This window comes from Pseudopodoces humilis, chromosome 1, assembly GCF_049639895.1.
Source record: "Pseudopodoces humilis isolate 2021_Gansu_Grassland_sample_001 chromosome 1, ASM4963989v1, whole genome shotgun sequence".
Classification (NCBI taxonomy): Eukaryota; Metazoa; Chordata; class Aves; order Passeriformes; family Paridae; genus Pseudopodoces; species Pseudopodoces humilis.
Window position 1 is genome coordinate 49,665,024 of NC_142200.1, and position 25,529 is coordinate 49,690,552.

The 25,529-nt window shown below is 38.2% G+C and overlaps 2 protein-coding genes across 4 annotated transcripts in view; one reads left to right on the forward strand and one right to left on the reverse strand.

The window, feature by feature from the left end:
- Positions 1-21,063, forward strand: part of ARHGAP28 (Rho GTPase activating protein 28) — a 76,722-nt gene extending 55,659 nt beyond the window's left edge. The window contains exons 6-15 of one of the 2 annotated variants that reach the window (XM_005517249.3): positions 1,930-2,095; positions 2,206-2,297; positions 3,638-3,715; positions 6,950-7,112; positions 8,247-8,329; positions 11,226-11,423; positions 12,128-12,271; positions 14,369-14,523; positions 15,261-15,325; positions 17,142-21,063. In XM_005517249.3, coding sequence (XP_005517306.1) covers positions 1,930-2,095; positions 2,206-2,297; positions 3,638-3,715; positions 6,950-7,112; positions 8,247-8,329; positions 11,226-11,423; positions 12,128-12,271; positions 14,369-14,523; positions 15,261-15,325; positions 17,142-17,233 — 1,236 coding nt within the window. In that variant the 3' untranslated portion in view covers positions 17,234-21,063. The remainder of the gene's footprint in view (positions 1-1,929; positions 2,096-2,205; positions 2,298-3,637; positions 3,716-6,949; positions 7,113-8,246; positions 8,330-11,225; positions 11,424-12,127; positions 12,272-14,368; positions 14,524-15,260; positions 15,326-17,141) is intronic. The other variant, XM_014257535.2, reaches the window with a different exon arrangement.
- Positions 21,064-22,252: 1,189 nt separating this feature from the next.
- The window catches only part of LAMA1 (laminin subunit alpha 1), a 99,258-nt gene continuing 95,981 nt past the window's right edge, over positions 22,253-25,529 (reverse strand). For both annotated transcript variants that reach the window (XM_088061670.1, XM_005517250.3), the window contains 4 exons: positions 25,292-25,445; positions 24,541-24,674; positions 23,258-23,480; positions 22,253-22,800 (listed from right to left, as the gene is read on the reverse strand). In XM_088061670.1, the coding sequence (XP_087917796.1) occupies positions 22,640-22,800; positions 23,258-23,480; positions 24,541-24,674; positions 25,292-25,445 (672 nt within the window). In that variant the 3' untranslated portion in view covers positions 22,253-22,639. The remainder of the gene's footprint in view (positions 22,801-23,257; positions 23,481-24,540; positions 24,675-25,291; positions 25,446-25,529) is intronic.

Consider the following 25,529-nt stretch of genomic DNA (forward strand, 5'->3'; position numbering starts at 1 on the left):
ACTCAACTCAACATCCCCAGGAGCATAGGGATTTCCCCAAAGTACATGTGATTTCTCCAATGTGGGACCATGATCCATGTGACTTACTTGAAGATATTACAGAACTACAAGCCTGAGTACACTGCACAGTTCCACATAGAAACAACATCACAAAATATCAGACACAATCCTTAGCCAAAACGTTAGTAATCTAATTTCAGGATAGCACAGCCTCCTTCAAAACTGCGTATGACACCACTGTAAGAAAAACCACTGGAAAATTGTGACACGAGAAAGACAGCCAGCCCCAAATTTTGTATTAACCACAGCATCACATGATAATGACCCTAGGAGTCAAACAGCCACTGTGGAAAATCTTTGTTTAATCAGTTTTGCAGTGCTTAGAAATTTCTCTCCTTCACCCCAGAAAATATATGTATACAGTCTGGGTTTTTTCCTTTTTTTCAAGGTGATTTAGTGCATTTTGACTACTTTTGCACCTTTTGCATCACTGGAATCAAAATGTGTAGATAACTCTTTAGTATTTTATGTGTCTTCAGAAGGCTATACCCCATTCAGCTTTGGTTATATTAAGTATCAGAATAAGGGTAACAGTGGAATTGCTTCATTCCAAGGAGGGAATATTCTGTGCTAAAAATGCCCCAGGCAGCATGTAAATAAATTATTCCATTCCCTATGGTCTTTCTCCCCCAATTATTGTTAACCCCTCTTGAAAGACCATATGCAATGAAATTTATGAAGTCCTATACTACATGATCTAGGTGTCCTTTGTACTCTCTTCATTTTGAAATCTGGTGTAAGTTTAATTTTTGTTTTGATTTGGTTTAGGGTTTGTTTTTTTTTTGTTGTTTGCCTTTTTCTTAATCAGTTTGACTTGCTTAAAGATGGGTTAAATATCTTGAGTCCAGATTTGTTAAAAAAATTGAAGGACTGAGCTGAAATCTCCAGAAGCCAAACATTAGTAGAGGCTGGGTTTCCACTTAGTTCCATAAAAGAAGGAGATGATTTGTAATGCTATTTATTTATGCCTCTGACTAACAATTCCTGGTTTAAATTACAATAAATTTGAAAAACACACAATACCAAAGATCCACAGTCCTTTGAAAAGCAGGTTTTTTACTATGACTTTGTTATTATGTCTAAAAATTATGTCAGAAACTGATGGATGTTTGTTCTTTTTGACATTTGTGCAAAGGCATCTGTCATGACACATTCCTGGCTCTGGTCCATGACACTGCAGTTTCTAAAATATGTAGACATCTTCACATGCCCCCAAATTACTCAGTATCATTTAGTTCAAGTCTGCTTGAGCAAATTATTTGTTAGCTCCTGGGAGTCCTGTTTCTATGCTTTCCTGAGTAATAAAAAATACCACTAAGTTGGCAGATTGGCTTCTGGACTAAGCAATTTTGCTTCTGGGCTTTCCCTCAGATCTTTACTTTGAACTCCCCTGTAAGACCTCATAAATTAATAGCATTGTGCAAAGCAGGCATGGATTCATCACACACATACAATTGGTATGGAACCATATCCATGATTAACTGTGTCAGCCACTTCAACAGCATTCAAAGATGTTCTGGGGAAGGCAGAAGCAAAGCAAAATACTACATCCTGCTGAAACTGGGCAGAAGTTTTAAAGAAGCACGTAACTCATTTGTCCCAGCTGAAGTAGAGGCACTGAGGTGCTCCAGCACCACTTCCCAGTCAAACTGCAAGGGTCCAATGGTGAGGAGGAAGCTCAATTTTATGTTCAGGTGGATGGAAGCTATGTCACCATACCAGGCCAATCTACATGCTTTGGTTCATTTCTTTATTGTTATCCATCTACCTGAACATGACCTCCAACCACATACGCACATCTCTTTTAAAACAAAAGTTCACCTCCTGTAACTTTTGTGCAAATAAAGATGCAACCCATCTCTACTGTAGAAATTCATTGTTCGGAAAAGCCGTTTTGGACTGACAGAGGTTGGGGACCTCTCTCCTGAAGACATGAAGAAGATCCGCTACCTCTCCCTGATCGAGCTCACGGCCTTCTACGACGCGCTGGGCGTGGAACTGAAGAGGAACCGCGTGGAGAGGGTGCGGGGACGAGGTACCGTGTGTGGCATCTCCTTTGCAGTCATGCCCATCATGCGCATCAGCTTTGAACGAAGATGTGGCCTGTGTTTCCTCATTTTCACATTTGTTGTTATTTTTTTTAAGAGAATGGTCTTTTCGGTGTCCCTCTCACTGTACTGTTGGAGAATGATCAAAAGAAGGTTCCTGGAATAAAAGTACCCCTTATCTTCCAAAAAGTGAGTATCACTTGGCTGGCTTGGTCAATACGATTTGCTTTTCCATCATTTGCATTGACACTCAGAGAGTCATCAGATAAGAGAAGTTTCTGACGGGCATTACAGACTGGCAGGTGTCTACAGACTGTCTGATTGAATGTTGTGGTTTGAAAACTTTGTGACAAAGAGAGAAAACCTGCTCCTTTTTTTGGTTTTTATCTGTGGTGAGGACCCTTTTTGATTTTTGTTATGTGATACCATGCAGGAAACTTCAGGAAAAAATGTTTCCCTTTTTCATTAAAATAGAGAGCCAAGTAAAATTACATACATGTGTGCAGAAGTGGCAGAGATGAGTTATCTCAGGAGTTTTAATTTCACATTAATTCAAACCATTGGTATTACTTAGCTACTGTTTCCAGAACGGAAGTGGTATCTTCTCACTGAGGTTTGTACAACAAGATAGAGGTATTTAAATGAGGCGTTTGGCCATACAGGGACACCCTGTGAATGTCTTGGAGGCGGGTCCACAGACACAAGCACATGTGCAATTGCACAGATTTACACAGACTCAAAATGGCAACAGATTTCCCTGTAAATACTGAAAAAAGGAGAAGTGTTGGGGAATTACAGGGGAAAAACTGACACAACTTAGGCATTTACATGACTTTTCAGTTAGCTTCACTGCTGCCTTATCAAGATAACACTGGAAATTAGAAGAATCAAGGTTAGGGCAGGAAGCAGATCTGGTGATGAAAATCCAGAGCTGTATGATTAATGCTGGGGATTTTTTAAATTTCCTCAATGTTCAAAATTATGTAAAATCAAAACTGCTTTTTATTTTATTTTGTTTTTTAATAACCAATTGGAGTGGAATATTTAGTCTTCTATTCACAGAATTTTCAAAATAAAATATCCGGGGATGATTTTCTAATCTGAGTTCTCAGTTCCAAAAAGCCCATGTTATCTATAGACCTTTCCATTGTGCTCCTTGGGGCACAGTTAAACATTTCTCAGAGGTTATTTTTCCTTCAAAACACCATTGTGTTTAAGTATATCTGCTGTTTCATTAATACATGTACGTGTTAATTGTTCTATAGCAGTGCCAACTCTCAAGTCAAGGACAGAAGAGCCTATTGCATTAGCAGTTTTCTGTACTCTGCATACGCCTTACTTCAGAATCAGGACTGTGGAGACAAATTAGGCAGATTTGTTTTCATGAGCTGGCTAGATTTCATTAGCTAGTTCCATAGAAATGTATCTTTTTCAGATTAGTTTCAAGGATACCTAGACAGAAAAGGAAGTCAGGAGAATGATTAAGTGCTTCTGAATATTTTCCTGGGGTTTTTTGTGTCTTCTTTTAGCTGCTGCTCAAGCTTGAGGAAACAGGTTTGGAAACTGAAGGAATTCTACGGGTTCCTGGATCTGCGTCCAGAGTCAAGGTATACACCCAAGCCAGTTTTCCATCTTGTGGACCACAGACTCTATGTAAAATAATATAGCATACACACAAATTCAGACTGCACATAAATACTGATCTGTGTAGCTCAGCATTCCTACTCTTGCCAGTGAAAGGTCAAATTAGTTCCTGGGAACCAATAAATCGCAGACCATTTGGTCTATTACTTTGCTTTAGTTAATGTTCTATATAAAGCACAAACTTGATGTTGAATGTGATTTTTCTCCACAAAACTTTGAGACATCCTTTCTGTTTATCTCTTGTCATCCAAAATTGCTGTGATCTTATCTCTGTTTTAATTTATTTCAGAAATGCAGAGTTCCTAAACTGAGTGAACATCAGATAAAGATCTTATTCTATGTCATTTTAACCTCTGTGTCATTTTATTTTTCATTTATCGTCTGTGATCTTGCAATTTCATGTTCCAAGTGAGAGAAATTTGGCCTCTGTTCACTGTTGGCAGCCTGAAGTACTGCATTTTCACAGGCTATTTGTGGGCTATGAACACAGTATAATTGGCACCCAATAACCTGACACTGTGGGCCAGTAATATTTGGAATTGTTTCTCCAGACCAACTTCATTCCAGGAGCTGGAGGAGGCAAATTAGAAAAACAGGACAGTTTTTTGTTTGGTTGACTTTTTTTTCTGGGTTTAGTAAGGTCTATCTCTTTCCCAGAATTTTGCTTTTTTTTTTTTTCTTAGGCTTTTTTTGATCTGGTTTAAGCAACAGCTTACAGTGCATCCTACTGTCACGTTTTCTTCCTCAAAGAAGCTAGTTTTGTGTTCTGAGGCAGGAAGTCTCAGCACTGTTGCAGCCACACAAATGTTGGGGATTGCTAAACAATTGGGTGGGCTGAGGATCATAAGAAATGGCTGAATAAGAAAAAGTAGCATTACGTTAAACACACCAAAGGTAGGCAGCAGCATCCCAACTCCTTTGACTCTGCATTGATAAAAGAACCTAGAGCCTTGAAAAGTGCCACATCTGGCAGAAGGCAACTCCTAACTTGCCCTGTACTTTTCAGCTTCCTCATTTTTTCATTCAAATGCTTGAATGTTATTTCACACAATCTCAAATTTTTCCAGCCTTTCCATGGAGATTACATAGCAGGGTTCTGATCTAATTAAATCATTTTCATATTCTTTGCATACACTGTAGTGTGTCTTGCTCATGTCTTTTTCACAATCTGTATCCTGGGAGCTGCTATGAGATATGACTTCATATTCAATTCCTCTATACTAGGTGGTAAGTTAAACTGCCCATATGAAAGTTTTAAATTATTTGAGTTTTGGTTTCATTTGAGTCTGCTCAACAAACCAACAAGCAAGAGAGAGATTTATTTTCAAAGCAGATCCAGATTTCATCCTTCAAAAGCTTTCATACATTATTATGACATTAGGACTCGAGGGCATTCCAACTTTATTTCAGTCTTGTTTGGAGAAAGAAAAGGCATATGGAAATGATTAAAGGTTACTCTTCTATAAAACAATGAATAGAAGAAATTAATACAAGTTTTCCTCTGTAACAAAAGCTCCAGTGAACCAAAAATGTATGATGGTCTAGTAAAGGATCAGTCATGTTAAAAAAAAATTGCAACATGTATTTTAAAAGTATTAGATGCATACATAGATACAGGTATATGAGGAAGGGGAGGGAGGAAATTGAGTATATAAAATATATGCTTACCTGTATGGAGTGATAAATATATATATGTGTGTATGTATGTATATATATATATATATATGTATGTCAGAAAAGTGTTTGTGTTTCCAAAATCTTGCTTTCTATTTTTGTGGCTTTTTCCCAGTTCTCATCAGAAAAATGTGGAGTAGAATTCTGTCCTCTTGTGCTTTTGATGAGGTGAGGTTTTCTGTTCCACATTTCCAGCCAGTTACAGGAGAGAATTCAGTCTAGGTGTTTTTATAGATTATGTGCAAAGGATGTGAATACAGAGGAAGCTGAGATAGCCCAGATTAAAACCAGTAAAATGTGCTAGTAAAAATGAGACTTTAACATTTCATGCCAAATCCTGAACAACTTACTACTTCCATTTGTGCAACCATTCTACTTCTTTATGTGTGACTGTACTTGATATGTAATTTCCTTCCATTCATGTGAGGTGTGGCAAACAGAATTCATTTTTTTAAGTTTTTCTGCCTGAATGGACTGAACTTTTTGCATAATATTAAAGTACATCTGACAAAATCATGATCTGAAACCAAATATCTGCTGTGTATATATTTTGTCATAAATGGTCTCATAAAAAGCAGCAAAGAACTTCCTATGGATAGGACAGTGTTTGGCCAGTAATAATTGTAAAAGCTGCATTATTTATAGATATCTTTATATTAAAATATTGTCCTTCAGTCTTTTTAACTCAATTTTTTGAGGAGCTTGCATTTCTCAATCAGTGATCTGCATTTGAAGCCAAATCCTGTTCCTACTAGGAACCTTGCTGAGTATTTCCCTTTCACATGCCTGTTTTGAACACTGGCTAGTGACCCTCCAGAACTAAAATTACCTCTGTTATGGAGCAGGATGCTGCCACTGGAGAACAAGGGGATTAAAGGAAAACCCAAAATGGTATAATCATCATTTCTATCTTAAATCTCTCCTGTGCTTTCAGAGGTTTGGGGGTCTTTTTATGCATTAAGGTTTTTCTGACAGTAATGGTTTTGTATCTTTATTTTTCTACAATTTGACCAAATCTAACTATAATTATTCTAACATAAAACTTCCTTTCAAAGATGGGAAGACCTGAATTTTAAGCCATTTGCTCAAGACCCATGGATTCAGACCATCTAGCAAGTTCACTGGCAGTGAAGAAGAAACACTACTCCTTTGTGACTTAAGGGTCAAAACCTCTGGAGAGTGTTTGAAACAAAAGAGCAGCTGTGCTAACTGAGTTTTCTGCTTCTAGTCCTAAGACATTGCAGAAAATTGCCTTGCTTTAAGATAGTTCAGATTGTTCACTGGCAGAAATCTAGCTGTAGCAAACCAAACTTAGCCTGGGTTGCCAAATATCTGCAGGAACTTGACTTGTTAACCTGCTCTGAATGCCACATGGCTGTACCTAGGCTGTCACTGATTTAGGGCTGCTTTAATTCAAGCACTGTACAACCCTGCCTGCTGCTTGTAGAGGGATTTCTGAAGTGATCACAAACTGCTGGATCAGCAGCAGTGACTCAAAGCCAAACGTTTATTTTATCTTTCAGAATCTACATCAAGAACTTGAGGCAAAATTTTATGAAGACACTTTTGACTGGGACCAAGTACGAAATAATGATGCAGCGGGACTGCTGAAAATGTTTATAAGAGAACTCCCAAGCCCACTCTTCACAGTAGAATATCTGCCTGCATTCATCACACTTGTAGAAAGTATGTGGATATGGACTGATAATATGATAAAATGCAAGAGTAGACATTACATTTTTTCTCTCTCTGAAGTATATAGAGAAAAGTCATGTAATTTTATTTTTTCCTCTGTAGCAGAGAGAAAAACAGACCCAGTGCTTTGCCTAAACATTTTGATTTTCTGCAAGATTTTGTTTTCGAATGAGAAAGGTGTCTGCATTCAGCTATTAGCACAGGCTTTTTGTGTGAACAAAACAACTGTTTAGTGTAAAAATTGAAACAGTGATTAAGTAATGACTTTCATATATAGACTCTGATTCACCTTAATTGTAGGTTTCACAAATGAAAATTTCTGCAAGGTAAACTCAAATGACTGTCCTTTATCTACAGGACCTACTGGACCTATTTTATTTCTGGTAAAGTTTATGTTGAGGTCAGACCATTGGTACAGGGATATGTATGAGCACAGAAAGGCTCAGGCAGCTGGGCTTTGTTTTCAGTGTACATACACCCTCTCAATCTCAGTACATTTTGTTAATTTCTCTTCCAGGAAGAATGCAATTGTACCTTGCCATGCCTATGACTTCACTGTAAAACACTCGAGCTAGGACAGACTGAAAGTCTCAGGATGGTGAATTTATTAGCAAATTGGTGCAGAAAACTGGGGATCTCTACATAAAGTTGCAGTCACGCTTTCAGTGTCTCCAAGAGTAGCTTAAAGGGCAGAAGGAGGTGACCTCTTCCCATAAACTTTACATACCTGAGTCTGCTCCTCGTGACTCCCAGTCTGCATGCAGTTACAATGGCTCAGCAGTTTGGAGAAGACTGTCTGTGCAGAATAAAGTGACTTTATTCCCTACAACAAATACACGGATATCTAAGACTAACTAGCTATTACTAAAAAATACTGGATTGTTACTATGTAGATAGAATTTTGTAGTGCCTTGTGTCCCCATGTGAGAAAGATCCAAGATGATGAGGAAAAACCCACTCATTAAGGTGATTTTATACTTGGGGGAAAGTGTATGGTTAATCAACACCTAAGCATGCTAGTCTCAACCAAGCACTAGCTGGTATTTCTACACTGCTGACACAAGGTTTTCAAAACAAACCAATTGCAGTGGGGATTTCAAAAGCATTAATTATTCATGTCCTCAGAAATCTCCAAGATCAAGTTACAACTACAAGCTTTGCATCTGTTGATCATGCTGATGCCTGAAGCCAACAGAGACACAGCCAAGGTAAGTTCTTCATTTGCTATCACCCGCCATCTGTGGTGCTTTTGACTTTTAAATGAGAGACTCATTTTTTTCAGATGCTACACCAGGAAAGTATTCATCTGTGTTTTTTATTATTTCCTTGAAAAGGTGTTCAAATTTCCTGGCTGTCATTTCTTTTACAAGCAATAAAGAAATAGTTACTGGGGGTATCCAACTGCTGGATCTCAGGCATCATTACTATTAATTTCTAATTTCATTTCTAATATTCATTTCATTACTACTACTCACTTAGTTTGGACAAAACAGGTCCAGTTTCTGGATTTTCTGTATAACTGAAATTTTCCAGGATTAATTTAAAAGAGAAGCTGCCCTCTAGGAGCTTGCCTAGTGTGCTCCTGGTACTGGAAGTGTTCCCAGGGCATTGGACCAGACTGCAGAATGTAGTCCAAAGTAAAAATGTGCATCTTCAGTACAGATTTCAGGACCTCACCCTCAGCTAGCTTGCCTTACAAACCCATGCCCACCCCCATGTACTACTTCCTGATACAAACACAGTGGCTACAAGCATTTTGGATGCCTGGAAGTTCACAGATCTGACTGCAGCTATATCCTGACTGTAGGAGACAGTGGTTGCATCTTTGGGCCTGTTTCTACATCAAGGAAACCTGAGTGAACAAGCTTTCTAGGAACCTCTAGACATTTAATCAGGTCCCCTGCTATCAGGACCATGCAGGTCTCCTGCCTCTGAAAACCTTTCACTAGTCAGGTTAGATACAACTTTATGAGTTCAGGTGCCTTCTTTACCTGTATTTATGTATAAAATTGTATGTACAAGGGATAAGAACAGCAACTGTCTTCAAAGCAGCTGGAGATCTACTAGTGCTCTGTAAAGAATGGGGGTTGTTTCTGCTACCAAAGTTCATTTGGGTATAGAGCTGCATATGTAAAACACATGCTAAATACTACTTTATTATTAATTAGGCTTCTGTACAAAAATAGGAGTGATGACAAAACTCCCTACCACAGCTCCACTCTCTTAACTTCTCCAACACAGTTTCTATTTTGTAATTCTTGGGTATGTAAAAATATCTTAATTGCTATGTCAGGGTACAAAGACAGTGGTTTTAGTGGTATGGTTTTTGTGGTTTAACCGAGAGGCAGCTAATACCTGTCATGGTTTAACTCTAGCCAGCAACCAAGCTCATGCAGCTTCTTGCTCATTCCCCCATCAGTGAGATCAGGGAGAGAATAAGAAGGGTAAAAGCTGGAAAATTCGTGAGTTGAGATAAATGCAATTTAATAGAAAAACAAAAGTTGTTCATGAAAGCGGAGCAAAAAAGGGACCTCACCACTTCCCATGGGCAGGCAGGTGTTCAGCCATCACCAGGGGAGCAGGCCTTCATCACATGTAACAAGCTACTTGGGAAGACAAATGCCATCACTCCAAAAGTCCCCCCTTCCTTCATCTTCTTCCCACCTTTTTATACTGAGCCTGATGTCACATGGTCTGGAATATCTCTTTGGTCACCTGTCCTGGCTGTGTTTCCTCCTGATTTCTCATGCACCTCAGCAGTGTGGCAGTATGAAAAGCAGAAAAGGCAGCAAGTCCTACTCAGAAATAAGAAAAAAAAAAATCTATATTACAAACACTGTTCAGCACAAGTCCCAAAGATTATCCCATATCGGTCAGCGTGAAAAGAAAACTAACTCTACCCCATCTAAAGCCAGCACACAGCCATTCCTTCACTCCTCCCCACCCCCCAATGGGATGGGTGAGAAAATTTGAAAAAGAAGTAAAATTCGTGGGTTGAGACAATAACGGTTTAATAGGGCAGAAATGAATGGGAAAACAATAATGATTAATTAATTAGAACACACAAAACAAGTGATGCACAATGCAGTTTTCCACCACTCAGTGACTGGTGCCCAGCCAGTTCTTGAGCAGTGGGCCAAGACCAGTTTTCCCCACAGTTTAGATACTGAGCACAATGCCATATAGTATGGAATATCCCTTGGGACTCAGCTCTCCAGGCTGTGTTCCCTCCCAAGCCCTTGTGCAACCCCAGCCCCCTTGCTGGCATGGCAGCATGAGAAAATAAAGATTACACTTGACTAAGCGTAAACACTGCTTAGCAACAACTAAAACACCAGTGTGCTATCAACATTATTCTTATCCTAAAGGCAAAACACAGCCCTGTACCAGATAAAAGGAAGTAAAGTAACTCTATCCCAGCTGAAACCAGAGCAATATTGCAGGACTCATTGGTAGACCCCAACTCTAACCATAGCTACAGACTGTGCTATTTAAACATTCAAGCAAAATTCTGAATGAGCTACCCAAAAGGGGAAATTGATTTCCTTTCCCTCTGACAAGCATGTGCAGAAGTAACATCAATGAACAACCACTTAGCTCTTCTTGCTTTTGTTATCCCAGAATAAAGGTTTGGGGGTTGCTGGCAGAAATTTCAGGTTGTATTACACGTAGGACTGGTGCAGATTTGAAGAGAGACTAATTTCCCTGAGTGACTGTGATATAAAAAGCATTGGCCAGATACATTAAAATGGACATTTGGTAATCTGTGAAGAAAGTTAACTATTCCCTTGCAATACGTGTACATTTTACCTCTACTGTAGGATTCAGAGCCATAGTGTAGACACTGTATTTGCCTTATAAATTTCGGATTATGCTCTAAGTGATAGATAACTTATTAATGTGTATTTTGATAACATTAACTATTCTTCTGTGGTTGACATAGGTTGTTGTAACAACAAGTGTCAAAGTAATCCAAATACAATGAAAAAACCACTAAATTTCACCTCCAAGTGCAAATATAACAGCCAGACATGTGCATTTGAAAATGCTGCATTTCAAAAGTAAAATATTCCCTGAAATTAAACAAGTACTGTTCTTTTCCAGGCCTTTCTTCAGTTCCTGAAGAAGGTGGTTGCTAATGAAGGGAAAAACAAGATGAGTTTGTGGAATGTGTCTATGATTGTTGCACCAAACCTCTTCATCTACAAAGGGAAACGTGCAAACCAACAAGAAATGCAAGCAGCCGCCACCACCGCGCACATTGTGAGGCTTTTAATCCGGTACCAGGACATCCTGTGGACAGTGAGTAGTGCTGGTTCCGCCTTTATGGTTCCATTACACTGCAGTGATTTTGCTATATGCAGGACATGTGCAGAAATCAGAATAAACTGACCTTCCACAGAGAAACAGTTTCTTTAGAAACTGACTGGAGTCTTCCATATATAGAATGGGGTACCCTAACAGATATTTCTGGATTGAGAGTTACCTTGCTTATCTAAGACATCTATTTTAGCATCAGTTGCCTTCTGGAAGTACCTCTCCCACACCATTGTTTATACAGTGATGCACAGAAGAATGATTTAATCTGGATGTATAGGTGATATGTCTAAACTTGAATGTGATTAGATGTCTGCTTAAAGTCTAGCCCACAATAAAACAGGACAAAAGTGTGTACAGCTTTTTGGGCTTCTAAGGTTGGCCTGAAGATATTGACAGTCTCAGCTCGTTTTCTCATAGCAGAGGGAGGGTATAATGGGGATTGCAAAGACTATCTCCTAATAAAGCTCCTGCAGCTGCAAACATCACTTTAAAGTTGCATATGGCATGAAATATGATCTTCAGTTTCATCAAAGGAAAACTGTAGGTTGTTACAGGAAGCTACTGATTGCATGTATCTTCTAGGAATAAACAGAGTTTCTGCTGTCTAAAATTTGGTGCCCTTCTGAAGACCCGACACACTGGGGGAAAATTACTGTATATTCTAAGATCTGGTTTCCTCCCTCTAGGTCCCATCCTTCCTTATTTCCCAAGTGAGAAAAATGAATGAGGCAGCAATGAACAACAGCAAGAGACAGTTGATGTTTGACAAAGGAGTGAGAAAACTTCTGAGGAGAAAGACCATGGAACGGGAGAGACCTGAAAGACCAGAGGTGTGACAAAAAGCAGGTTTTAAGGGAACTTTAAACAGACTCCCTCCTTTATCTCATTAAAGATTCTGGGTGTGGGGAGGAAATTTTGCTGTACAAAATAAGATGATTTGAGAGTCATCTTGAAAGGTGTGCTTCCCAGTCCAACACTCCAATAAGACAAAGTTTTGGGAATAGATTGAGAAAATGTAAGGAAGGCAGAATGATTTCCAGCAGCCAAAGCTGCCAAGCTGTTTTTTAACCTGTTTCATAAGAAATGGTTATGTGTGGACTGTCTCTGACAGTGATGATTTGTAGATACTCAACAAATGAATGGATCTATAGCTGAGTAGTAGGATAATCTATATTAGGATTAATTGCATTTATCCATGTCCTGATACAGGCCACTTGATATTCTCCTTGCAAGCTTTAGTCTTAGAGCTTTGCACTAGCTTTGTAAGCAGAGAAAATTCAGTTTGCCTACCATAAACACCTAAACTGTGTCTAAATGTTAAGCGCATAGTGAGGTAGATTGTGCTGTTATTCCCTGTATAGTCAGGTAGATATTTTGGAGGATTTCCTGGGCTCCAGAAGCAGTTTTGATTTAAGAAAATCTGACAGAAAAACCTTTCTTTGAAGGTCTTAAAGCCACCAAATTTTATCTAATGCCTAGAAACAGAGATTATGGTTAGATCTACTTGGAGCACGCTGCTTTGATAGACAACTAAAATTATTTTACATATTAGGTGCAACATACAGTTTGGGCAACAAGACATGTTGTGTCTCTATGCACAACATCCACAGTCCCTAAGGCAACTTACATGCATTTCCATGTATTAACTACCTTTAATAACCTGAAGATGAAGTATTTAGAGTCTTCCATGAATGTTTAAAAGAATTAAGACTGGTGAATTGTAAAAGTAATCAAGGAAACGGTAAAGGACTCTGTAGTTCTTGAAGAATAGTCTTGAATAACAAAAGAAAAGCCAAACTAGGAAGGAATGGTATACAAGGTTATGAGAAATAGAGAATGAGCCACCTAGTACAAACAAGAGAGAAAATGCAGAAGGTAATGTATGGGGGAAAAAGTAGAAAGATAAATGTTATTTATGAGTGGTGAATCCATTCTAATTCACCTTTCTCAAGAATTTGCCAGCACTGACTGAAGTGTTTTAGGTAGGGTTGGACATACATTGGTGCTGCAGATAGAGACATAGATGTTGGTTTAAAATGGCAATGTAGACTACTGTGATGCAAAGTTAAATTCAGCCTGGGATGAACACAGATAGACTCCTTCTCTGAGGAGAGTCAATTACTGAAGTCATTGCACCTTTGGGAAGACAAGTCCATTGATCGGAGTAATTTGCTTTACATCTAATAAAAATGAGGGTAGCCATGGCAAGGAGCTGAAATATGAGGGGTAAATTGGAGGCAAATTCTGTTTGGATAACTGAGTTTAATGTTGAGAGCACTTAAAGCAATCCCCAGGTCTCAGATGTTCTAAATTACACAGAGACAGAGACTGGAGAGACTATTGTGTTCTGGTCAGCATGGTATTAACTGGATTTGAACTGGAATGCAAACCTTGCTAATTGATTTATCCACCATTAATCATGGAAGAGTGCATAAACTTCATAGATGATCGTTTGAACCCTACACAAGGTCAAATTTCAAATTAACAGAAACCATATGGTACTTGATGTTTTACTGTACACACACTTGAATCTAGTCGAAGATACAGGAAGCAGAAACAGAGAACTGGATCTTTATGCCTCAGGAGAATTTCATCTTTAGAAGAACAGATATTCTAAATAATTTTAATAATTTTTATGTTTTCAAATAAGCAGTTGGTCCACTGACTAATGTTAACAGAAGTTGAAGTTACAATTCAAGGGCTTTACCCTGTTGCATTTATGTGCTACTTACCAAAGGCTTTGTGCCTTTGTGTTGTATTTGATTTGTGTCTACAGATTTGCATTTGTATGACTGTAAATGTCTTTTGAAGAGCCAGGTGAATGCAGGACAGTGAGTTTTGCAAGCAACCTCAAATGAGGTTGCAGATCTGAATTGAGCTAGAGCAGTTATTTGTCTTAGACTTACTCTATTGAATATTGATTTTAGGGAGCTGTCACTTTTCCTCCATACTTGCAGTCTGACATACCCGAGGGGGTGATAAGAGTTTATGCTCCACTGCATTCAAAAGTCTCTATGGCAATTCAACTCAACAGCCAAACAAAAGCCAAAGACATCCTGGCTCGATTCCACTGTGAAAACAGGTGGGTAAAGTAGAACATTTTGTTTTTCCTGAACAACAATGTCAGAACTGTAAATGAATAGATTGTTCCCTCTTCAGAGATTCATAGGTTTACAAGAACTCTTTTTCTAATCTAAAAGTTCAAATTTATGGTTATGTTGGTCAAAGAAATTTTAACCACTTATCTTAGTCTTTCTATTTTACTTAGTAATTGGCTCCTATACAGAATCAATCAATCTACCCTCCCTTACATCACTATTAAAAATGTACATTAAATATATATTTATATATTTTTTATATAATAATATATAAATATATATTTTGGTTTATATTTTATATATATTTTAAATATTATTTCATATTTTGCCACATAGAGAACCCAAAGGGATTGCCCCACATCTATCCATAAGTCTAGAATGTTTTTATTTCTGTATGGTAATAATTATTAACAGTTATTGGAAATGGTAAATTGTGTCTGAAAGTCTTTTCTGCAAAGTCTTCCCATGTTACTACATAAATCTGCTCTTTGAATAAATAATATAAAATAAATAATATAGAAGGTTTAGTTGACTGTGATGCAGTAACCTACCTCTGTAGCAGATTCTTTATTCTGCAGTGGTCCATTCGGCAGAGGTTGTTGGTTTCGATAAGACAGATCAAAGGGGGAAAAATGTCAAACTTTAGCTTACTATAGATGATGGGTGATAAAGCAGTGGTTACAACAGAAAGACAAACTGAAAGGTTTTTTTTCCATCCTAGCCGTGGATCATCACAGAATGTGAGAGGCCAGATCCAAAGTTTACATGAAATTGGAGGAAATATAGGTAGGTCTCAATTTTGAAAATTAATTTTAAATGTCCTTAACCTCTTAAAACACCTCAGGGCAACACTGTTTCGACACAGCTGGGTCTCTCCTGTTCTCCAGTCCATTTGAGGAAAGGAGCCGGACACAAAAGCTGTTAGAATCGATGTCATTATTTATTCCAATAATGCGACAGGAGGGGGACCCCACAGGAGAGAATGAACCCAGCGGCTGGATCTCAGCAGCACTTCTTACAGTCTTGCCAAATTCATCTGACCTTTTGCTTACCTGTCTCACTCCTGTAACCAAGCATTCCATGAGTAAGAGATCCTCAGTCTTCCTCTTGCAAGCACATTCCACCTTGCTGTCAAGCCTTTTCCCAAGACCTCTTTCTTTCTGTATGTATGTAAGGGTTGACCTCCCGAAATAAAACCCAACGGAATTGTGAATTCAGCCCCTGCACGTATGGGTGTTCTACACTGACACTAGTCTGTGTGCTTTATTTAGATTGCAGATTCCTTGCAATAGGGATTTTGTCTTCTGTTTCATGCAGTGACACTTCATATAACAAAAACAATGGCTTAACCCACAAGTTTCTGTCCTAAAGGTCAAAAAATATATTTTAATTTGATATTACACAATCCTGGCTCTCTCCTTTCCATGTTCATACCAAAATTCCAGATGGTCTCTTGGAGTCAGTTGTGAATTATCTGATTAAATTATTCCTTGTTTCTTCTAGATTCAGCTCTACAGAGTTCTGTAAAGTTATTACAAAACGTCACAGACTTACTTCAGCAGCAATCCAGAATCAGTCTTTATTACTGATGATAAAATAAAATTAAATTGGACTATTGATTTGCTTTGCCTGTCCAAACAAGATGACCAGTTGATGCTTAAACAGAAAAAAGATCCTAAAAGCCTTGTGAAACAATCCAAAATATTCCTACCATGGTCTTCCAAAAATCAGGACATTTAATTTGCATCTTCATTTAAAATAATTTTTATAGTCCTAGATCCTTCAGGGTACCTTAGTCCACTGATTATGCATTAATTCATTTATATTGCTTTCACTTGAATAAAATCATTAGGACCCCAGTGACCTTATAAGTAACCGTACAAAAATTTTACCATCATCTTGTGTCACAGCAAAGTAACCTCACCAGTGAAATTACTTCATTACCCCATGTAAATGCAATATAGTCCAACAAATCAATTTAACTCTAGAATTTATTGCCTTATTACTCAACTAAGAGGCACAAAATCCTCATTCTGGCAAAGGCAGCCACAACCTCCCAATCACCAGCTAATGAAACAGCCGGAGTGCAGAGGATTTATTTATTTTTTTTTAACCAGCAGATTGGCAACTCCCAAAAACCTTGTTAGAGTCTCAGCATTTCTTTACAAGATCCTACTGTATGGGAACACATTGTTTACAGAGCTACTTTTTCAGCATTTAAAAATAGCGTAGGAGTCAGAGAGTTGTAATTCCAGTTCAGTAAATGCAAATAAATAAAGCCCCCTATACTGTAGCACTTACTCTAACAGTGTTGTTGATGCTTCTAAAGAGACCATATTCACCGTTTGACTAAATGTCTTGTCCATTACTCAAGACATCCTGCCTGGAAGTGACAGTGAATTCATGACTGTCACAGGGTAAAATCACTGGCAAATTTACCAGAGGCCCTCTCTGTATCCAGGCACGGTGTTAGCTGGATGGACACACCAAACTAGGCTTGCTGTGTGCAAGTCAGAGAAACATTCCAAGGACATTTTAACACAGCTCTGTCCCTGTGTGCTCAGAACATCCTATGACTCATGGCTGACAATCTCCTTTTCAGGTCAGCACTGTTTGGACCCAGATGCGTTCATGCTAGATGTCTACCGTGCAAATCCTCAGGCAGAATGGGTGATAAAACCAAAAGCCAGCTGAAGCAGAAGGCAGCAGTATACTGGACAAAAGCCAAATGGACAAGAGTGATGCCTGTCATTTTAAGCAGCTCTTGCAGAGACAAAACAAAATGGTAGCTACAGGACATCATTCCTTCCTACTGTACTGTCTAACTGATGGTCAGCACGTAGTACTTTTGGTATTCCAGTTTCCAAACCATCGGAAAAATAATCACATTAGTTATGCTTTCATATGGATTACACTTGTGCCAGCTGGCCCAGGAGGTGAGGAGGGCAGACCAAGGTACGGTGTTCGTTTCCTGACCTGGTGTTAGAACAATTTTTGGAAATAATGCAGTGGCATCAGATGAATGAACCACTACTGACCACAGCATAACACAGAAGCATGACAGAGACATTGGAGAAGGGAAGGTGTCTGTCAGGCATGGAAGGTGGAAGCTCAACATGCAGTAGTGCCAAGACAGCTGTATGAAACCCAAACCTTTCTCCTGAAAGTAAATGCATAGTGTGTGTTACTGTAATACTGGTGTCTCTCAGTCACTCCCCATGAGTACCTGATACTGGGGGTGGGAGGCAGGAGGAGGAACTATAGACAGCTGTACTGCTCAATTTATGTACCACTGTATAGCTCACTACCAGTCTTCCAAAATCATCCCTCTGGATCCGTCAGCTGTGTGCAAAATTGTAATGCCAGAAACCACACTTCCTTCCCTTTCCCTCTCACACTAGTTTCAGGAGACAAAGGCTTAGGTGAGAAGGGGCATATGCCCCTCGCTCTGCCTTTTACTTGATACTCTCAGAATTAAATCTGTGGAATGACAGACTGTGAGATGTGTTAATGGTGCCACTTACAGTCATCACCTTTTTTGTTAAACATTATAGTTTCTAATTTGTAACCTAATTCTTTTTATTTTGTTTATTTTAGCTTTAATATGTAAGCAATTTTTATACTCTTCAGCAGCATCAACAAGAGAGATCTTTGTTCAGGACTTGTATAATACAGCATGGAGAAGAAACAGGGCTTCCAGTGAGAAAAGGGATTTAATAATTTACACATTAGGTCTTTAAAACCGTAGCCAATCTAGGCCCAGTTGTGCTGGGGGTTTTACAAATACACAGCAAATTGCCGCTGGCATGCAGTCTAAGCAAACACACAGACTGATGGGAATAGTGGGCTGCAGCTGCATTGAGAATGTCAGATAGGATTTCTGATTTAGAGCTAGTCACAAGAACAAGCAATGTTCTTCACTCAGTCATCTCACTTGGCCTATGATGAACTAAAAGAGGTTTGTTAAGTAGGGAAATCAAAAATCTCTGGAAAAGAGCAAATATTTTTTTCATCTCTCATATGCAGTAAGTGGGAACCAATGCCTTCAACTGCACTGCCATGTGCCCATCATTAGATGATGATGTTGTGCAGTGAAACCACCCCTAGCCTGAGCAATGGTTTTTGTTCCTGATCTGGACACAGGGATGAGGCAGAAGCTCTGTTTATTACATAGCAATTTAAAAGCACTCTGAACCAAGTCCTCCAGGTGAACATAAAGTTGGCTATCCTCTGGAGAAAGTCTGTAACTCGTGATGCTCTGCTGAAGCTGTGCAATGAGGATCTGAACCAGAAGGAGAGCCTCTAAAATGTGTCGAGTTAATTGTGTTCTCCAGTAGTTAACTTTCATTGTTAGTGGTCAGTGAAAGAAATCAACATTGAATCAGTAATTTTACCAGCAGCAATAACATCTACAGAGGGCAGACCCTGTTTTCTTTCTTATCTTCTTGATAAAAAATTAGCAACATTAGCAAACAGTGACATTTTTAACTTTCTGGTTGTTTTGGCTTTTTGTTTGTTTTTTTTGTTTGGTTCTTGTTTGTTTGGTTGTTTTTTGTTTTTTTTAATTTTGGTTTTGTTTTTCCTTTTTCTTCTTAACACTAAGGGAGACATAGTTGCAGCCAGGAAAAAAACAGGACTGTTGTATTATAAAATACACTCCTTATTTTGACAGCTATTTATTTTAGATATACAAGAGACAGTAGATCTGTAGCTTGTTTATAGGACTAAGCATAAACGTTTTGTCGTGTGCTTTGCTCCCGATACCCTTTAGTTCCCTCTGTGGCCATGGACAGCTCTTTCTGCTTATGCTGCCCTTGTCTGTCAGCTGCAAAGCAGGACTAGTACTTTCCATATAAAGGCAACATAAGAATTAGTTGAGTTAAATTCTACTCTCAGATGTAGCCAAACAATTCCCTGAGCAGATCAGGAGTTATAAACATCCATCTGGGAAGGACAAACTCAGCAAAGATTTTTTATGTGGAAAGTGCTTTGAATACAAAGAGAATCATATAAATGCTAAGCATCATTGTATCTATAGCCAACTAAAAGGCATTCTGTGACTATACAGAAAGGCTAAACATTAAGGAAATAATTTGAAATATCATAGCGAATGAGCTAACTTCATACAATACTTTCAGACAAATACATTGACCTCCTCTACCTTGCCCACTCACTTCACTCAGTGTTCTCAATGGCTGTGCCAGGGAAAGGACAGAACAGCCCTGTGTTCATGCTGCAACTCACTCAGCATGTTCTGGACCTCATCAATGTTATTTCTGAAATAGATCTCCCTGCATTCTGTATAGAATACAAGGGGGGTTTGGAAGACTTTTACCACTTCAGAACTTAAGGAAGTCAAATATGATGTAATAAAATCCATCCTGTGAGCTCTTGTTTTATGCTAAAACTGCCTATAAATTTGTAAGACATGCATATTAGCAGATGAATTAGATTCTACATAGAGTGGCAAAATACCTCCTGTCTCTCAAACAGAATGTCAGAATTCTCTTTTGATACAAATGGCCCTAATGACCCATTTGTAGTGTTTAATACTGTTCCACATTAAGTTGTTTTGTATTGTTTTGGTACACTAACTTGATTTAATATGCAGAAGACAAATGTAACAAGCTCAATACCATTTTGAAATATGAGGTCTTAACTTTAGGTCTTACAATTCAAGATGCTGGTGGAGGCACGAGGAATTTTGTTCCTTTTAATAGAAGCTGAAGTCAAAACTAAGTTGCAAGAGGATTGTCACCTAACAACATATATGGAAAGCTATTAGTAAGAAAATGGTAACAAGCAGGGAGAAACTTACTGAAATTCCAAAGATGCCTCAAGCATTTATAGACTCCACGGTTCTACAAGGACAGCATTTTGCATATCAACACAGAAAGAGAGAGAGAGAGTATTGTAAAAAGCAGGTGTTGCAAAACAGACTGGAATACTTTAACTTGTATGTGCGGCGAATGTCATTAGAAAGTGTGCATGTGTGCAAATGTGTCTGTGTCCATGTATAATATTAACTACCTCACTCTGCATTTTCCAGGAAAAATATTTTGGCTTAGACGTTTACTACTTAATCTATTATCAATTTCACATTAACACTAACAAAGTATTTCTTTTTGTATGAGGCAAGATTTGAAATTACAAAAAAAGATCTAGTAAAATACATGTTTCGGGATGTGGTTGAAATTTTATCCAAATCACGTTGCCTAAATTATGCTTGTAATGTGAACCTTGTGAGATCAGATGTTGGGGTTAATAGACAATGAATACAAACACACGGTGATACATTTTCATTTTTCAGTGGGTTTCTACTCATGTGTGTCTTCTCTGGAAAATAATACAATGCCACTAATCAAAGTGTTTGTATGTACGTTTCCCTTACAATCCTCATTATGTTATGTGTTTTGTTGAAGTATGCCAACATGTAAGTGTATTTGTACAGCAGAGTGCGTCCACTGTATTGTATCCATGTTAAAAATAAAAATAATACAACAAAGCTAGCTCTTCAAATCTAAACATGTGTATTTTGGATAGAAGCAGGGGGCAGAAAAGCAGTAGTGTATCTGTTTTAAAAGCAACTGTGTTGTTACAGCACCTGAACAGCTGTACAGAGGACCATGGTCTGCCACCCTTGCTGAAGTGGAGGAGCTCTTTGCTCCAGAAGCTCTTCACTTGGACTACCTCTATGCAATGCACAAAACACACTGCTTGGAATCCTGCCTCATTGAAAGTAATGGCAAACTGCTTTGGAATTTCATTTCAGCCAGTATTTTTTAAACTAGTACAAAATACATAGAGAGAAACTAACTTTAGAACAAATTGTACAAATGCATAGTAAAAGCCAAATAAAATTGGAAGGATCAAACAAAAATACTGCTAGTTCAAAGAGAAAAAAAAAAGGGGGGGGGAATGGAAGTAATTTGAAAAGAACTATGTTTTTTACAGATGCATGTTGCAGTATGAGACACATTTGTCACTGCTCAATGATCTGGCCAGTTGATGAATGGATGTCCTTACTTGATTGAGATTGATCACAATTTCCCCAGATTTGGGCTGGCTCAAGAACAGCTACTGGAAAACTCATTTGAGAAACAGAGGCAGGCACAGTAAGAAAAGACAAAGATACAACTGCAGGCTGGCCTCCAAACTGCCTCCCAGTGTCCGTAAGAAACACTGATTTCCAAAGAATGATGCATAAGTTTGCATTGCCAAAATAGATAGTTTTTTCCCAAATAAGACCCAAATTGTTTCTTTAGCAACACATCACTTCACAGGCATCTCTGTGCCATAGAGATGCTGCTCGTTCTGAAGCTGATTCCATGAAAGCATAAACAGGAACATAATCCATCTAGCCAGTGTATCTGTAATAAGCATCAGAAGCACTGGATAGTAAGGCAGAAGGAACTGGAGCTACCCTGTGAGGTGTAACTAAGAAAATTCTATTCATTAAACTCTGAATCTGAGACCTTCAAAATTTTGCATTTAGTCAGTCTCCTGCTCCCTCTGCTGGACTATGTCCACTTACATTTCATATAATCAGAGTCATATAATGGCCCAGATTGGAAGAAGCCTTAAAGATTATCTAGTTCCAACCTCCCTGTAGTGGGCATACTTGCAACTTCTCAGCCTTCCAGCTATTTTTCTTCTAACTAAAATACATGGACAACTGAACTACATGAAATAATGCAGTTTATTGTAGTTTTATTATGTGGTCCAAAATTATTACCTTCTTACAAAACCACCAACACACAATAAAATGAAATACTGTCAAGTAATCAAAAGAAAACATACTGTAAACACTGATTAATAAAAATTCCCAAAATAAAAATATCCAATTAATGCCATTTAAATTGTTGTAGAGGTATTTGTTGTTTAAAACCATCTAGTTAAAATGCAGACATTGAGCTTCTGATTAAAAAAAATAAATGACCTGAGCTGGAAAACTACCAGAAAAATCAAATAGATGGCAGTTCTTATCAGTTCTTCTTTTCATTACAAAATGAGAATGCAAAATAACAGATAGAAAAAAACAAAAAAAACAAAACAAAACCCAACAAACCCTCTGTCAATCCAGTTGGGCTTTGCTACAGTTCAGTGCTCAGCCCCAGGGCAGGAATGAGGAAACACTCCACGCAGGTCAAAAGCTCTGCTAAAGTCAAACAATTCTGTATGTTGGCCCTTGGTCAAAACAAGGTTCCTCAAACAGCCATGGAATGAACTCTTGTTTGTGAGGCAGTTTTGCTTGACATCAGCTGAAAAACAAGCATGAAATATGTAAAATCTATTTCCACCAAACTGAAAAAATACAAAGATCCAGGTTATTAAAATTCTGCCCCTCTGAAGCGACAGATAAAACCATCACCTGAGGAGCATCAAGTTCCATTCATGTCTGGACGAACTGTGACATCACAACAAGGATGGTCACTGCTCTTTTCAAGCATAAGCCATGCACGGCAATAACTTGGCAGAGTTTGCAGAAATAGTTCTTGCCAGGGGACAGTGGAAGATGAGAGGGAAAAACAGAGGAGAAAGCCACTCTGCATGGTGTTTTTGAAGTTAAAATAGAAACTAGCAGAATATGAAGCAACAGCTGAGCTGTACACAGTCACAATTCCCATGGCAAACTAAAAGGGAGCACATGTTAAGAGTCACTCTTGTGGGAGTGAGTGCAGGAGGGACAGAAGGGAAGGGAAATATTTTTGTACCTACCAGGATAACCTCCAACATAAATGGGATTGTTTGTATCTGCAGATGTTGACTGGATGTAGGGATTATCAGTGTGAACCAAATTCCCATCAATTATCAGTGAAATGCGATGTTTGCTTTTGTTTGCTTGAAGCTTGTGCCATTTCCCATCGCACAAGCTATTTGTGCCTCTTGGTTCGTACGTAGCCGTTATTCTGCCAGCTCCATTGTTGACATGGAATAAAACCTGTACAAACAGCCAGATGCCAATGAAGATATAAAGTAAGAATACATTAACTAATCTGCCTAGATAAAAGCACAATCACACTAGTGCAGAGCTTTCCGTTTTAAATGTTTGGCAATGTGCACGGTTAATGTTTACTTTGATGGATAGAGTAGATCCTTATTAAAGTGGGTTTTTTTTTAATTTAAAACACTTAGATCTACCTATGCAATGGTCCATTGATATACTTCACTAGGAATTTCAATGTTTCTTACAAATCAAGATGTTTTTCACAGAGCCTTTCAGATCTGAAAGAAGATTCACTGTATATAACTGAAGAGAAGAAAGAATGGCCTGAAAGCACCTGTCATTGCCAATAATTGTATTGATTTTTTTCATGTATTTGTTTTTCAAAGCAACAGACATTTCCTCAACTTTGTGATGAGAATTAATATGTAAGTATTAACTGGGAAAGTATGTCCCACAGAAACAGTGACATTTAATGCTGTCTCCAGCTAGGAAGCTTTGAATAAAAAATGAGCTATTTCTGCAAAAAACAAATACTTAAGAGCAATCAAGTGTATATTTTTTATGCAAGAGATGACTGGAGAACTATGTATATTGATTGTTAAAAGGTTTATGGAGCATAATGGCGAGAAGTAGAGAATGAGTTAATTGCTCATGAATATTGAAGAAGAGGTTACAAAACAGTGTACATTGTATATGCAATATTTTTTTCAAGGACAAGGATAGTTTTATGGCAGAAAAAGTATTAAGCAATAAAAAAGATATATATTTGGTCTAACACACAAAGTATATAGTACAGGAGGTCAGAGTGGCTGCACACTAACATATATTACACTAATTAAAAATCCAGAAAGTTCCAGTGGCTTCTACTAATCGCACATTTTATCATATGATGGCAATGAGAAACCTTGAGACAAAGTCTGTTCTCAAAATTCCTTCTGTGGAAAGTAGCCTCCATCACACTTCACTGGTGTGTATTTCATGCATTCCAAGAGTTTTAGCCTCCCAGTTTCAAACAAGCCTTGTGAAATCAGTGTGCCTGCACAGGGCAGCCTACCTTGCCATGTACAATTTCCAGACCAATGGCATCAACCTTGGCACTGCTGACCCCGAGAAGAACCCCATGCACCGCTGTTGTACGGAACTCCAGGGTGATGTTCACATCAGAGCGCACTTTGTAGCCTTCTCTGACTGAAAAGAAGTTAGAAACTTCTAGCAGAAGACTGTTGTAATCCACAGTGTACAAAGTTAAATATATATAATTACCATTAAAAGGTCTAAAACATTTGTTAATTATGGTGCTGGAATATGACCTTGCAGAACCTCTGAAAAATAACTTTTCCAAAGTCATAATTCCCATTTTTTACTGGAAAATATAAATTCTAAATAATAATAATAATAAACAAATATTTTTTTTCTCATTAATTCAGATTTAACCCATTCTATCTCATTTGTAAGAAACAGTAAAGAGCACGAATGTAATCCTTCATGTTACTTCCCAAGTATTTTGTCTTCATATTCTTTAACAGACCTTAATATCATGAACATGGATATTCTTAGCTAAAGGAAAATGTAGTCCATTTCTTTCACATTGCTAAAATCATTAGTTCTTTTATTTGAGCAAGATAGCCTTTTGCAGAAATGGCCACTTTTGGATGGAGTAAAGGGACTCAGAAATCCATAGGCAGGGCGTACACTCACTGTGTGAGGAGTCAGTTAATTACACACAGTTCCAGTAAGACCTAAAAGGAGTATTTTTTCATTAACATTAAATCAGTAGGGCACTGTTTTCATTTAAGGACACTTACCAAGAGCAGCAAAACCACTTCCATCAAAGAAAGTACCATCCTGCACGGTTTCATAGCATTTATTCACAGCAAAGACAGAGACAGGACTCTCATTGTCCAGTTGTTTGCTATTAATTGTCATGCTACCAATGCAGGCAGGAATACTGTGAGTAACCTAAGGCATAGAGAAACATAAGAGACAATATTTAGTATAAACTGCTGCAATGCTCTCTTAGGGATTCACCTGATCTTACTGTAG